The sequence below is a fragment of the Argiope bruennichi genome, chromosome 8, assembly GCF_947563725.1.
Source record: "Argiope bruennichi chromosome 8, qqArgBrue1.1, whole genome shotgun sequence".
NCBI classification, from domain to species: domain Eukaryota; kingdom Metazoa; phylum Arthropoda; class Arachnida; order Araneae; family Araneidae; genus Argiope; species Argiope bruennichi.
Genome location: NC_079158.1, coordinates 55,673,685 through 55,686,521, shown reverse-complemented (window position 1 = coordinate 55,686,521; position 12,837 = coordinate 55,673,685). Strand labels below are relative to the sequence as shown.

Sequence of the window (12,837 nt, the reverse complement as noted above, 5' to 3'; positions counted from 1 at the left end):
AGTAAAATTTTTAAATTCAAATTTAGAATGAACTGACAGCATCATAATCCTTACAATAGATAAAGGAAAACGAAAGCATTTATCATTAATTCAAATGAATATTCAGCAGAAAATTATCTCTTGGAAATACATAAAATCATTTGACAATTCCAACTGTTATCTCATAATAATTTGAGGCAAATTACAGCTGCAATGATAATTAGGAATTTATAAGAAATCATAACTTTATGTTTTAAATATGTGTATATAATAAATTGAGAATCACTGATGTATATTTAAAAAATTAATTCATATCAAAATACTTAACAATAATTAATGTAAAGTATACATAAGAACTCACTTTCTCTGCTTCCTGTTTTACCAGGCAGAGGCAGAGATGAATTTTTAACGGCTTGAGCAGCAGCAGCACTGCTAGCTATTTCAGTGAAAACAGTTTGTGGTGCTAGACGATTCACTAAAGGCACAACTCGTCGTCCTTCAATTGCCCATTCAGTTGCCGTATTAGGACCAAAAAGTCTATGAAAAAAATTCAAGAAAATATTTGCAGTTTGAAAACTTAAATATAAATCATTTACATATTTAAAAATATTAGAATAAAATCATAAACAAGTTGAAAAAACAGATCAGCCCCCCCCCCTCTTCTTAGTTATGAAAGCAAAGCAATTTTATTCAAAAATATAAAAGGGGGGGGGGTCTTTTATTTTACTTTTGTTTATTTATTTTGAAATTTTTGAAAGAGAAATATTTTATAAATTGAAGCATATTTTTTTTCCTATTATTATAAAGCCAAAATTAATTTTAAAATGTTTTATTAAGCTGTTTATTTATATGAAGAAAGGAAATTCCTATGATTCAACTAAGATAGAAATATTTCTAAAAATGCCAAGGCTAAGTAGAATATTTAATGTGCTGCTTTCTTATCTTGTTTACATAATCCTATTTCTTTTCTTTTTATCACACTTTATCTACTTGCAACATCTGTTGTTTCTCATCTATACAACAAAATATAACACAAAAGTTTAACACATTTTAATAAACAAATGTTAATTTTAATCACATCTCAAGTACTGTAATTATATACATTAATAACTTAATATTTGGTCTTTAATTTCAAAATAATTTTAGAAAAAATTTTCAATATTATACTTTTAAAACTTTACACATTTACATTCAAATCGCACCTTTATTCAATTAATTTTTTTTCCTAAATGAAATTCTTTTAATTTTCACTTCCTTTGAATCTCTGTATGAGGATTTCTTTAATAAAAATATTTATTCATGATCCATTTTTATGGAAACAAATGAAAAATAAACTGGCTTCTAAAACTGACTAAACTAAAAATATTGGCATACTGAATAATTTTATTTTTCAAAAGTCATGCGTAAATGACTAAAGGAAAATGATAAAATAATTATATTTTACTGAACAGAATTGATTTTACAATTCAGTAGAAATAAATTGATAAAAATCCCCCACACACTATTTTTTGAGGAATAGTTAAATACATATGATGACTGAAAATTCTTAAAAAAAAGATATTTAAAAAATAGAGGGATCTGTTAGATTTAACAGTAAGAATCTGCATGTACATGACCCATTAAGGAATGACAAGTTTTCCCTAAATTCTTTTTCTATATTGTATTTCTTGTATTTTTATAGCAGTGGCGCATTTAGCAATGGAATTAGCAGTATGTTTTAAAAATATTTTGCTCGAATCACTAACTCTGCTTCTATTTTAACCACAAGAAAGTCATCATTCTAAACTAAATGGCATCATTGAATTTTTATATTAGACATTTATTTTAAATATTTAAGTATGAAAGCTGTTTATAAAAATTATTTTTAATATAGAGTAGTTAGCAAGTTTTAAATTCCATTCATCATGAAAATGAACTAGGTATTTAACACATTGCTTGTGGGTGTATTTCACCACAAACCTATGCATGCAGTGGGTATAAACTTTATTAATATGCACTTTTACATAACCCATGCTCCAGTAGCAGAATATGAAAAACGTGAAAATATGTTTCCTGCTTGCAATGTGCTAATATGCCCAAATTTTGGGAGACACTATTTTTTTAAATAAAGTAGCAATTCTATTTATAACATTACTCTTTTTTTAAGATATTAAAGAAAATTACCTTTCTGCAATTGTGTTTAAATGTTCATCATTTACAGCACGCCTTATTTCAGCCCTATGTCGCTCCATGGATATGCTAAAAAAAAATAATTAAGAGATAAGATTTTCTGCTAGAAATTATAAGGAATTTATAAATTGTGAACTATAACTAGAAATCCATTTGCAAATTAGCTAGTTCTGCTGTTCCATGAAATATAAAGTAGTTTTATCTAATTTCATATTCCATAATTATATGTGATTATTAAATATTTAATATATTATGATAAAAATCGTTCAAAGAAATCATAATGTTTAAATGAAATGCTTTAATAGCACAAGAAGATAATTAATAAAAACATAAAACAGAATAATAATTATTTTTTCATATCATATTTTCATGTGGCATAAAAAAATTTAAGATCAGAGAAAACATTAAAGAATTAGGCATAGAACTAATGTAATTACATAAATTTAAAAAAAAAAGTTTGGAAAATTTTTAACAAATAAGAATAAATATTCCATAAATATTAAAAATACAATATTTTTTAATGAAAACTGTTTCCCCCCTCACCATAAAATAATTCTCATTTAAAATAATATTAAGTACTGCCATAATTGACTCTGCAAATATAATTTATTCTTTTAGTAATATAATAGTTTACCTCAAAGCTGAGCACAAATCTAGCAACATCTTCTTTCTATCTCTTGTTAAATTACCTTGAGCTCGAAATGCAGTAACAATTGAAGCATATGCTTCCAATTCTGAAAAAAGAAAAGCATTATATATATATATATATATTAAAGCCAGGCTTAATTTAACACAATTAGTCTTAAAAGTTTGCAAATAAATGTTATAAAAATATTTTTAAGGACATACCCAAGCTACGTAAAATCTTTTTACATTCTTCATCAGAATAATCAACAAACATTGGCCACATCTTTCTTCCCAATGTTTAACAAGAATCTGAAAAATAAATAAGTTCCTTTAAAAGGTTTAAATAATTCAAGAATTTTTATATACATTATCATTATCCAATTAAAAAGTGCCGTATTACTGAATAAATATTAAAAGTAATTAAATGGACATGATGAAGCTGGTAAGTGAATAAAATGGTCAATTATTTAAATGGGGAAATAAATGATTTTTTTTTCAGACAGATCAGAAAGTTGAGTGTATAATTGATAGAAAATTGAAGAAACAAAATATCGAACTAGCTATGTGATTTTTCATAATTTTAAAACAGGGAATTTCATAATTTTGAAATGGGGAATTTAAATTAGAATGAAATATTTATATTTTGTAAAAGCTCATAAAGTTTACTGGGACCTAACAGCTGCTTTAAAACAACAATAACAATTTTACATTAAAAAGTACAGTTAAAAAAAGAAAGATTTTTTACATATATAACAAATTATAACTAAAATATAAGCATTCTATTTTTTAGTTTTCTTTTTCAACAAATAGCATGAGCATAGAGGGAGAAATAATGCATTTAAAATATAAAGTGTCTGAAAACATCTCTATTTTTGTTTTTAAAAACTTTATTTGGAAAATTAAATATTTTCAAACTTCTCATATAAATTGCTTTAAAAATAAAAATACTTTATTATATGTATTTTTTCATAACATGACGGACCTATATCCGTACACAAATAGTAAATTATGTAAAAATTCCCGTAACTAGCCCCTTCATATTGTTATCCAGAATATCAGAAGACTCTAATCAAATATGTTTACTCACTAAAATTCCAATATAAAAAATTTTGAAAATTATTCTAATCACATTTAGCTGAATTTTATTTAAGAAACCATCTAGCATTTTGTGGATGTAAAATGGAAAACATTTTGTATGTTTAAGTATTAAACCTTAATATCCAACAATGATCTTTGAATAATTTCATTGCATTAAAATTTAAAGAGCATATAAAAAATAATTCCCTTAAAATATCTTTAAGAATTTAATAAATTAAGATGTTTACATAAGCACTTAAAGCTATTATCTTATTATAATTATTTATTTTTAAACTGCTTTAAAGTTTCAGATGAATTATTTAAGAATTTTAATAGTGAACAGATCAATAAGGCATTTAAAAATAAATAATTTGCCATCTGCATTATAAAGTTAATTTCACATTATTATATAACAAAAAAAAACAACAATAAAAATCCTTTTTACATCATGTTTTAGATATTCTACACCATAATTTACACTTTTAGAATAAAAATCTACAATCATAAACAAATTTTTAACTAAGAACAATTTTGGAAATTTTATATAGAAAAAAGAAAGCAATGAAAATAGTTAATTTTGACTAATTTCAAATATCACTGAATAACCAGTAAATTTACGCAAAACTCGTATATTTATCCTCCTTCCCTTCATAAATTTAGTTTCTTTATTAGAGGAGGGTTGAAATTTAATACTCCGGAAATGTATAGATGAAATAGAAAGATAATTTATCAATATAAACATATAACTTATATATAACAAAATCTCTTTGTATAGAATATACATCCATAATGTCTATGCTATTTTAAATTTCTCTTTAAGCTTAAATTTTAAAGAATAATGTTTCTTTTAAAAAAACATAAACCGTGAATGTTAGTTCAAAGATTGATAAATTAAATAAGAAAAATTAAGTATCTATGCAATGTAATAATAAATAAAAAAGGATCTTGACAAAAGAAGTAAAAGACAGGATAGTTAATACAATACGTTATGTTGCCATTTGTAATGATATAGCTCATTTTACCTTGCAACCAAAAATTTCATTCAAGTAGACATAAAGTGTAAAATTAGATATATTTATTAAATAATATGTTTTTAATATCAGCATAAATATAGTTTTAATCTGAACTCAAAGATATTTAAGAGTAAATGAAAAACATGAAAATTCATTAGTTCTTAGCATAATTCATTAAAATGACATTTTGATAAAATGTGTTCATGGCATAATTACTAGAAAAAAATGTGCATTTCTCAAAAACCATATTTCCACATAAATAAAAAATAATTTCTCAAATCATAGTCTCACACAGAAAAGGTAATAAAAGCAAGTCTGGAACATTTTTATTTAAAAAAATGTATAGAAACAGAAGGATAAATAATTCATGGAAGCAAATTTAATAGTTTAATGTATTTCCTTTAAGAATTTTATCTAAAATTGAAAATATTTTTCTTTCCTTTTTAATTATTTATATGCAATTTAATAATATACAAACTAATAATTACAAATAGAAAGAACATAGATTTTTAGCATTTATACACCAATTCTTTCTCAATTTAGTAAATTACTTCCGAAGATTTAAAAAGCCTAAATGAATGAATGAACATCAATTGAATAATTTTTACAATATCAGACTGAAAAATTTAACTATAATATTGTTAAATTTCATTAGTAAAATTTCAAGAAAAAAACAATTATTTACTTAATGTTAATAAATTTAAAGGATTTCTTTGAAAGATTTATTAATTACTGTATTAATAATATGATAAAAACTTCTTATCGTTACCTCTATTAAAGAAAGTAATATTAAAATTTTATATTATGAATAAACAAACTTTTTATAATCTTTTTATAAGCATTACATCTTAATAAGCTAATTAAACACCAAGACCAAAATCATTAAATAAAATAAAATAAAAACTTCAGTAACTTAATTATAGATCAAATTTTAAAATTCAGGGAAAATCAAATTGAAAACCAATATAATGCTTAATTTTAATATTGTATGGTGCATGATAACATATGGTAATTTTGATATACAAGATTTAAATTTCTAGGTTCTAAGTTATTAATTATATATTTTCACTTTTACTCTAAGTAAAAAGTTATAACCACATAAAAGTTTTCATTGAAATATGTTTATTTATATGGTGGTATAAATAACCATACATTGAAAAAAATATAGCAAATAACCAATCCCTTCATAAGCAAGAATATAAAATAAATTTCAACAAGAAAAATATTAACCATAGGTTTGAAGAATGAATGTTTCAATAAAAAAATTTTTGATATAGAGAACATGCCAACAATGAAACAAATATGAAAAAGCTATGAGAACTCTACACAAAATATATTTCAATATTCCTGCATCCTATTTGCATATCATATCTAAAAATTTCAATACTTAACCTTTGAAAAATTAATTACTAAATTATCCACTAGAAACTTTACAGAATAAAATAAACACAATTTCCTTGTAATGCAAATTGTTAATATTAAAACAAAATTTTATAAAAGTATCAGGCTTAAAGGAATTTGAAAATGACAACTCTTTTTAAATAACATTTAATATATATAGAAAAAAGAATGTTTAGAAACAAATAACAAGACCATGGTAGGTAATGCATGCCAGACAGAATAACAGATTCAGGTTTATAAAATAGTCAAATCTTCATCTTCTAATATTTTAAATATATTTTATGTTTTACTTATTAATATTTTTGATATACAGATAAACAATAGTTCATTAATGATAATATTTGCAAAACAGACATAAAAAACATTAACGTATCTAACAGGGATAAAAATCGTAGCAATGGAAGCATTCTTAAATGTAACAGAGTGTTATAGCTAATTCGTTCACTGTAATCACGCTCTAAATTATAGTATATTTAAGCGCATTTTAAACGCGTCAAATGCTTTTCAAAGCAGAAATTTCGCACTTTTAATATAAATTTTCAATAAATTACACGCCGCAGTTCCGAGCTTTAACACAGCATCATTAACTAGCAATGTAGATGCGTTCATAGGACATTTTCTGTCAAGCAAAGTAAGTACTGCATTTCATTTGGCGGAAAATTCAGAGCGCTTGCATTAATTTCTTAAGCGCTGTAAGATCACTTACTTGACTAAAAGTTATTCCTTGATTAGGGATAATGTCATTCTACTCCAATATTCTCAAAAAAATTTCGATTCTCCATTACTTTTTCCAATCCAAAATACCAAACAAATAACATAATCAAATACGATTTTAAAGTAAAAATTACAGAACAGCTACGGTTAAAGTTACTAATCAATTTTCAAGGCTAGTCTTTTCAATTCTGTAAAACAGAAAAAATAAGTTCTTTGCACCTCTTAAAGATAGGAAAAATAAGCAACTTTTCCTTTTAAACTGTTTTATTAATATTTGTACAGAGTTTATAAATTTTTTACGCAAAGAAAGCTGAGAGAAAAAAAATACTTTTTATAAACTTATGTTGAGCCTCAAACTATGAAGGGTAACTTGCAATTTGAAACATTAGTTGTTAGTATTTGGCATCAACTCATATTCAAAGTTAATGGACAGCAAAATAAACAAATTTCTATGACATGCAAATGACGGAGTATTTATTGCTGTGATTTTTATTAATATTATTCTGGTGCTTTCACACATTTTTAATAATGGTCACTAAACAGTGTCCAAATTGTCAGCAGCACGTACCTGTAGCTTGTAAAGCATGTCCTTGTGGGCATGTATTTTTCGTAGCTAGACGTGCTGTCAGTATTCATAAAACTGGTCGGACAGATGATGGAGAGGTAAAAAGAAGACGAACAGAACGTACTAAAAGAGAAAGACCAGATTATTTCAATTCTTTACAGATTGATAATGAGCTTAAAAAAATGAGAAGTCAGCAGAAAACTCGTAAGAAAGTCGATACTTCTATTGGGAATGAAAAAGATGGCGAGGGATCAAATAGTGAAGAAGGAAGCGAAGCTACAAATCAAGCTCGATCATCTTTGAGTACAAAACACAAAAAAAGAGGCCGACCTAAGAAAAACTTTCAGCAAGATAAAGCAGATGCAAAAGCAGAAAAAGAGGAAGAAATAGACATGTTTGCAAATCTTTCCAAAGAGAAAGAAGAACAATTCAGCATTATATTATCGGAAATAAACCGAAAATTGTTACAACAACAATTTAGAATAGATTGATGTGTTTTTAAATGGCATAATTCGTGACTATCTTTTATAAAAATTCTTTGGGAAAAGAACAAAATTGTTCTATATGCAAGATGTATTATATAATGTTTTCTTTTATTGAAAAATTCAGCTCTGCTATTTTCTTTGATGAGAGGCAGCTAACTATGGTGAAAAGGTTAATAAATTTATCATAATTGAAAATATCTTCTGATTAAAGTTACTTATTTATAATGATATATTTAGATTTTAAAAAAATCTAATTTAATGAAATGGATAGTCTTTTTAGCTTGTGAAATTATCTGTTCAGATATTAAAAAACTGTATTAAAAGCAACTTGAATAATGGTTGCAGTTAATAACTAATTTCTTCTATTTAACAATTTTAATTATTTTTACATTAATGGAAAGAATTTTATTCTAAAATATTTTCCTTCAAATATTATTATTCATCAATCTTATTGCATATCTGTCATAATTGCATTTGCAGTAACTTATTGTGACATAATATTAAAGGTAACATCTTCAAAATATTGTTATTAGATTATTACCCCCCCCCCCTCTCTCACTTAAATAGGTTGAGCATTCTATAACTTTAACATTCTATTGTCATATAAAGTAGACTAATTATCCTATTGTAATTATTTTTCATCTCTAAATATATAAAGATTTATTTTTGATATTAAATTAAATGAGTTTTTATAAATAATATTTTGTAATCCAATAGTCCAACTTAAATCCAGAATAATATGCATGGAATTTTCTGTATTTTGATTATTTTTAAATTTTTTTACTGTGTTTCAAAGGAAAAAGGAAGTTGGCTAAAAAGTATTAGGAATATATGAAAAGGAAACAATGTTTATTTTATTACACATTTAAATGAACAGTGTATTTTTCTTGCTGTAGTTTTATTACATATTTTGGCCATTTTGATTTATTTTTGTAGCATTTATTGTTATCATAACAAAAAAAAAACATTTTCTTATTGAATTAACTTAATGCTATTAATCATACTGTGATGGTTTGAAGAAAACTATAAGCAGCTACATCATTGACAAATGATCTTATTCATGATTTTTTATACATTTTTTACTAAAGAGCTCCAGAAAATTAAACAATTTTTGTTTTAAATATAAATTATACATAATATTCAATATATACATTTGAATCTAAATTCTATTTAAAAATGCCAGTTACTTTTTCATTTATTAGATTGTACTCAGAATTATTTTGCTTGTGTAATAATATATCACATAGCTTTCCTATATTATAATATTTTAAATGAATTCAGTGTAGCCTTTTACAGACAAACATTTATGTTAGAATAATAAGTTTACTTATTTATGATAAATATCAACAAAAGGAATTTGAATCAAATATAATTATTTTCATTACGTTTTTTTTTTTTTTCTCCCTGAAATATACTTTTTTAAAAATTTGTTTATTATATGAAATAAAGATTATAAATTTTAAGCCATATAATTGCAATCAAATGCCTTATATCAAGATAAATCACATTTTTGTGTATATATATATCAGGACATTCTTTTTTTCTATTCAAGTTACATCTTTTTAAAATATAAATTTTCATCCAAAATATTTAATTAAAGATAAATTTTATTTTGAAAAGCTTTTTTAACAAATTGTAATAAACTTTTACTGGAGAGAATTTTACTACTAAGTTTTGCTCTTACAAATTAAAAATTTGCAAAAAAAAAAAAAAAAAAATGTGAAAAATTTGATTCTATTTAGGATGAAAACTCAGAATATTAATACTGATAAAACTTTTACATAATTTTTTTTGTTGTTGTTGTTGGAATTTAGATTTTTATTATAAGTGAATCATTTTAGTATTATTCCTATATCAATGATGGAAAACTATAAAAAATTATAAATTTTTATTTCATGAAAAAATTTTTTTCCCTGATTTTGAGTTGAAAACCTCTATAATAAACTATACGCTTTTTTTTTTCCCCTCTCTAATAATTTTAATCTATTTAAGTTATTTGTCTGAAATTATTCATTGGTTTACACTATTTAAAGAATGATCTAAATCTGTAAATGAAGTGCATCTTTTAAATTATGAGCTGAAAAATAAATATTTTTTTACTGAGTTTGTCTTTTCTGCATAATTTATTTTTCAAAAATTTACAAAAACTTATTTGTCCTTACTTTAGAGATAAAATAAAATTTTTATTTTAAATTTGATTTAGATTTGAGTGTATATTATTAGATATACAGTGTAAATATGAAGAATTATAATAAATTATATTATTAAAGTTTTTTTTTATATATAAAAATAAAATGGTCTTGAATGTTTAAAATTATATCTTATAAATTACTCCTAAGCTGAACACATGCATAGCATTATTTCAAAAAGTATATTTACCAACTTTTTATTACCTAGATTTCAAAGCATAATGCAAATAAAATACTAATAATCTTTTTATTGCATTATACATCTGTAATTTCATAATAAAATTCTTATAATTCTGTAAAATCTCACATTGTAGGAATAATGAGCAATTTCTCACTGCAGTTTAAAACAGCTGGAATTAATGAAATCATTGTGAGAATATGACATCCTTATTGAGAATTGCAGAAGCTAACTATCTATCTCAAAACAGAGAGAAAATAAATTACTAGTATTCTTTCGGTCTCCGTGCTTATTATTTCTCTTACTTATAAAACTAGTTTCATTCAAAATGTAGCTTTATTTACTTAATTTTGGTTATATTATTTTAATATTCTTGCCAAAAATAATCACTTCCTTATAAATTTTTTATCAGTTCATAAGTTAATTGCAGAAATTAAGTATTTTTAGACCAACCTTCTTCAGTTAACCCAGAAACAAAGCAAATTAAACAGTCCTATATTAACAACAGGAAATGTGATTCTGAATAGAACAATTCTGGTTTAATGAATTTATTTTTTATTTAATGTTTATAAAGATGGAATTCTATACTGATTTTTACTTATGTTTTATTCTTTAATGCTATATGATATTTTTTATTTAGTTGATGTTTTATTTTTTTAAATTTCCTGGACTTCTATGTTTTTAGAGGCAATACACTATTTTAGTATTTTCAGAACTTTATTTTTTTCATATAATTAGTTATTTATTCCATACTAGGTAATAAATTTGAGGAGGAAAAACTGTATTGTTGTGACTTGACTGTTTTTTCTTATTTTACATTTTTATCTGATTAATATTTTTGCAGCATTTATCACTAGTAATCTTTCACTGCATATTTACATTATTTGAATTTTATTAATTTTTAAATAGTTTATGTTAATAATTAAAATAATTAGAGTTAATAATAAGAAAGAAAGAAATGGCAATTAGAAAATATCAGAAAATCAAATATATAAATATATGATAATAGCTTTTTTTTTTACTTTATATTTTTAGCTTTTTTAGTAAAAATATAATTATTAGAAACTTTATTTCATTCACAAATATTAAAATCATCTAAAAGGTTACTTTTTATACTTTTAAGAGGAAGCAATAGTTTTTTTTTTTTTTTTTTACATTTGTTTTGTAATATAAAATGCAAGGACAAATTGTATACCATAAAAGGCACAAAGAAGTTTACAAATGGAAAACCTTTTGCAAATGTGAGAAGAAAATAAACGTCATTACAAATAAAATGTTAAATCGACGATTTTATAAAAGACTTTCAATTTTATTTCTATTTTAACACTTCAAAGTAAGATTCTTCCTTGACAAAATTTGCTTTTTGCTCCCATCATAATTTAACATATGTAATTTTTTAATTATTCATATATTAAATAATAATATTTTTACAATATTCTCTAGCTGTTAAAGTGTATAGAAGTATCAGCAGAAATAATATGTTATTATGGGAAACAGATAATTTGAATATTCTAGTTAAAGATAAAAAGTGTGTTGTGAAAATAATAAAAAAAAAAAAAAATCAGCAGTACTAGTATTAATAACTTTGGCATTATTTGGGAAAATAAAACTTTTCAGAAATTATTTTATTTCATTTTTGTAGTTCCTGCAGAATTTGTTTAATTTATCGTCGATTTTTTCCTATATTATCTATCAGGATCCAAGACATAAAAATTAATTAATACATGTGTAACTTTTTTTTTTTTTTCCTGTCATTCTAACTTCTACATTAAGGAAATCTGATATTCTATTTTTGGAAATATTTTACTTCCGATGTATGAATTCTGATATTTCGGAGTATATTTTAATCTTACTTTTTATTTTGTAATTGTTTCGTGTTATTTTATTCTCTGGATTGAATATTTTATTAAGTAGTTATTTTAAAGCTGAAGTGTTCCATTAAAAATAATCATTTATGAAACTTGTTAAAGAAATGTATGTGAAGCTGATTAAAATTTCTATGGCTTTAATATTTAAAATAAATGGAAGTAAAAAAAAAAAAAAAAAAATCCCTCCCCGGCGGGGAATCGAACCCCGGTCTCCCGCGTGACAGGCGGGGATACTGACCACTATACTACCGAGGATATAGACGCTTGCCGAAACCCGGGATCGAACCAGGGACCTTTAGATCTTCAGTCTAACGCTCTCCCAACTGAGCTATTTCGGCACATTATGGGAAGTGCTGATAAATTTCAAGGTTGGAACTTCCCGTAATGCACTTCGTTGTTAGAAGGAAGATTATTTTTATGCGCTGTTTATTTTTACATCCGAAAATCCTTCCGGATTATGAAATATTTCTTTGTGATATCGATAGAACCGCATTATTGTTGTAACTGCCTTGGGGCCCGAGCCAATTAGATTCTTTTTAGTTATTTAAATTTGCTTTTTCATTTAACTATGA

The 12,837-nt window shown here is 24.2% G+C and overlaps 2 protein-coding genes and 1 non-coding gene across 4 annotated transcripts in view; 1 reads left to right on the top strand and 2 right to left on the bottom strand.

Moving 5' to 3' along the window:
* The window catches only part of LOC129980962 (BRCA2-interacting transcriptional repressor EMSY-like), a 32,866-nt gene extending 25,761 nt beyond the window's left edge, over positions 1-7,105 (bottom strand). For both annotated transcript variants that reach the window (XM_056091505.1, XM_056091506.1), the window contains exons 1-5: positions 6,973-7,105; positions 2,998-3,084; positions 2,783-2,882; positions 2,143-2,217; positions 341-516 (exon numbers count right to left, since the gene is read on the bottom strand). In XM_056091505.1, coding sequence (XP_055947480.1) covers positions 341-516; positions 2,143-2,217; positions 2,783-2,882; positions 2,998-3,058 — 412 coding nt within the window. In that variant the 5' untranslated portion in view covers positions 3,059-3,084; positions 6,973-7,105. The remainder of the gene's footprint in view (positions 1-340; positions 517-2,142; positions 2,218-2,782; positions 2,883-2,997; positions 3,085-6,972) is intronic.
* A 285-nt stretch (positions 7,106-7,390) lies between these two features.
* Positions 7,391-9,646, top strand: LOC129981228 (UPF0547 protein C16orf87 homolog). Its single transcript, XM_056091983.1, has one exon. The coding sequence runs from the start codon at positions 7,509-7,511 to the stop codon at positions 8,034-8,036; it is 528 nt and encodes a 175-aa protein (XP_055947958.1). The 5' UTR covers positions 7,391-7,508; the 3' UTR covers positions 8,037-9,646.
* Positions 9,647-12,530: 2,884 nt separating this feature from the next.
* On the bottom strand, positions 12,531-12,603 carry Trnaf-gaa (transfer RNA phenylalanine (anticodon GAA)). Its single transcript has one exon. It is a non-coding gene; the product is annotated as a tRNA-Phe (tRNA).
* Positions 12,604-12,837: the final 234 nt, after the last annotated feature.

Bases quoted from the DNA above. Each gene is read 5' to 3' on its own strand.
- LOC129981228 (XM_056091983.1), top strand. From the start codon at position 7,509: ATGGTCACTAAACAGTGTCCAAATTGTCAGCAGCACGTACCTGTAGCT.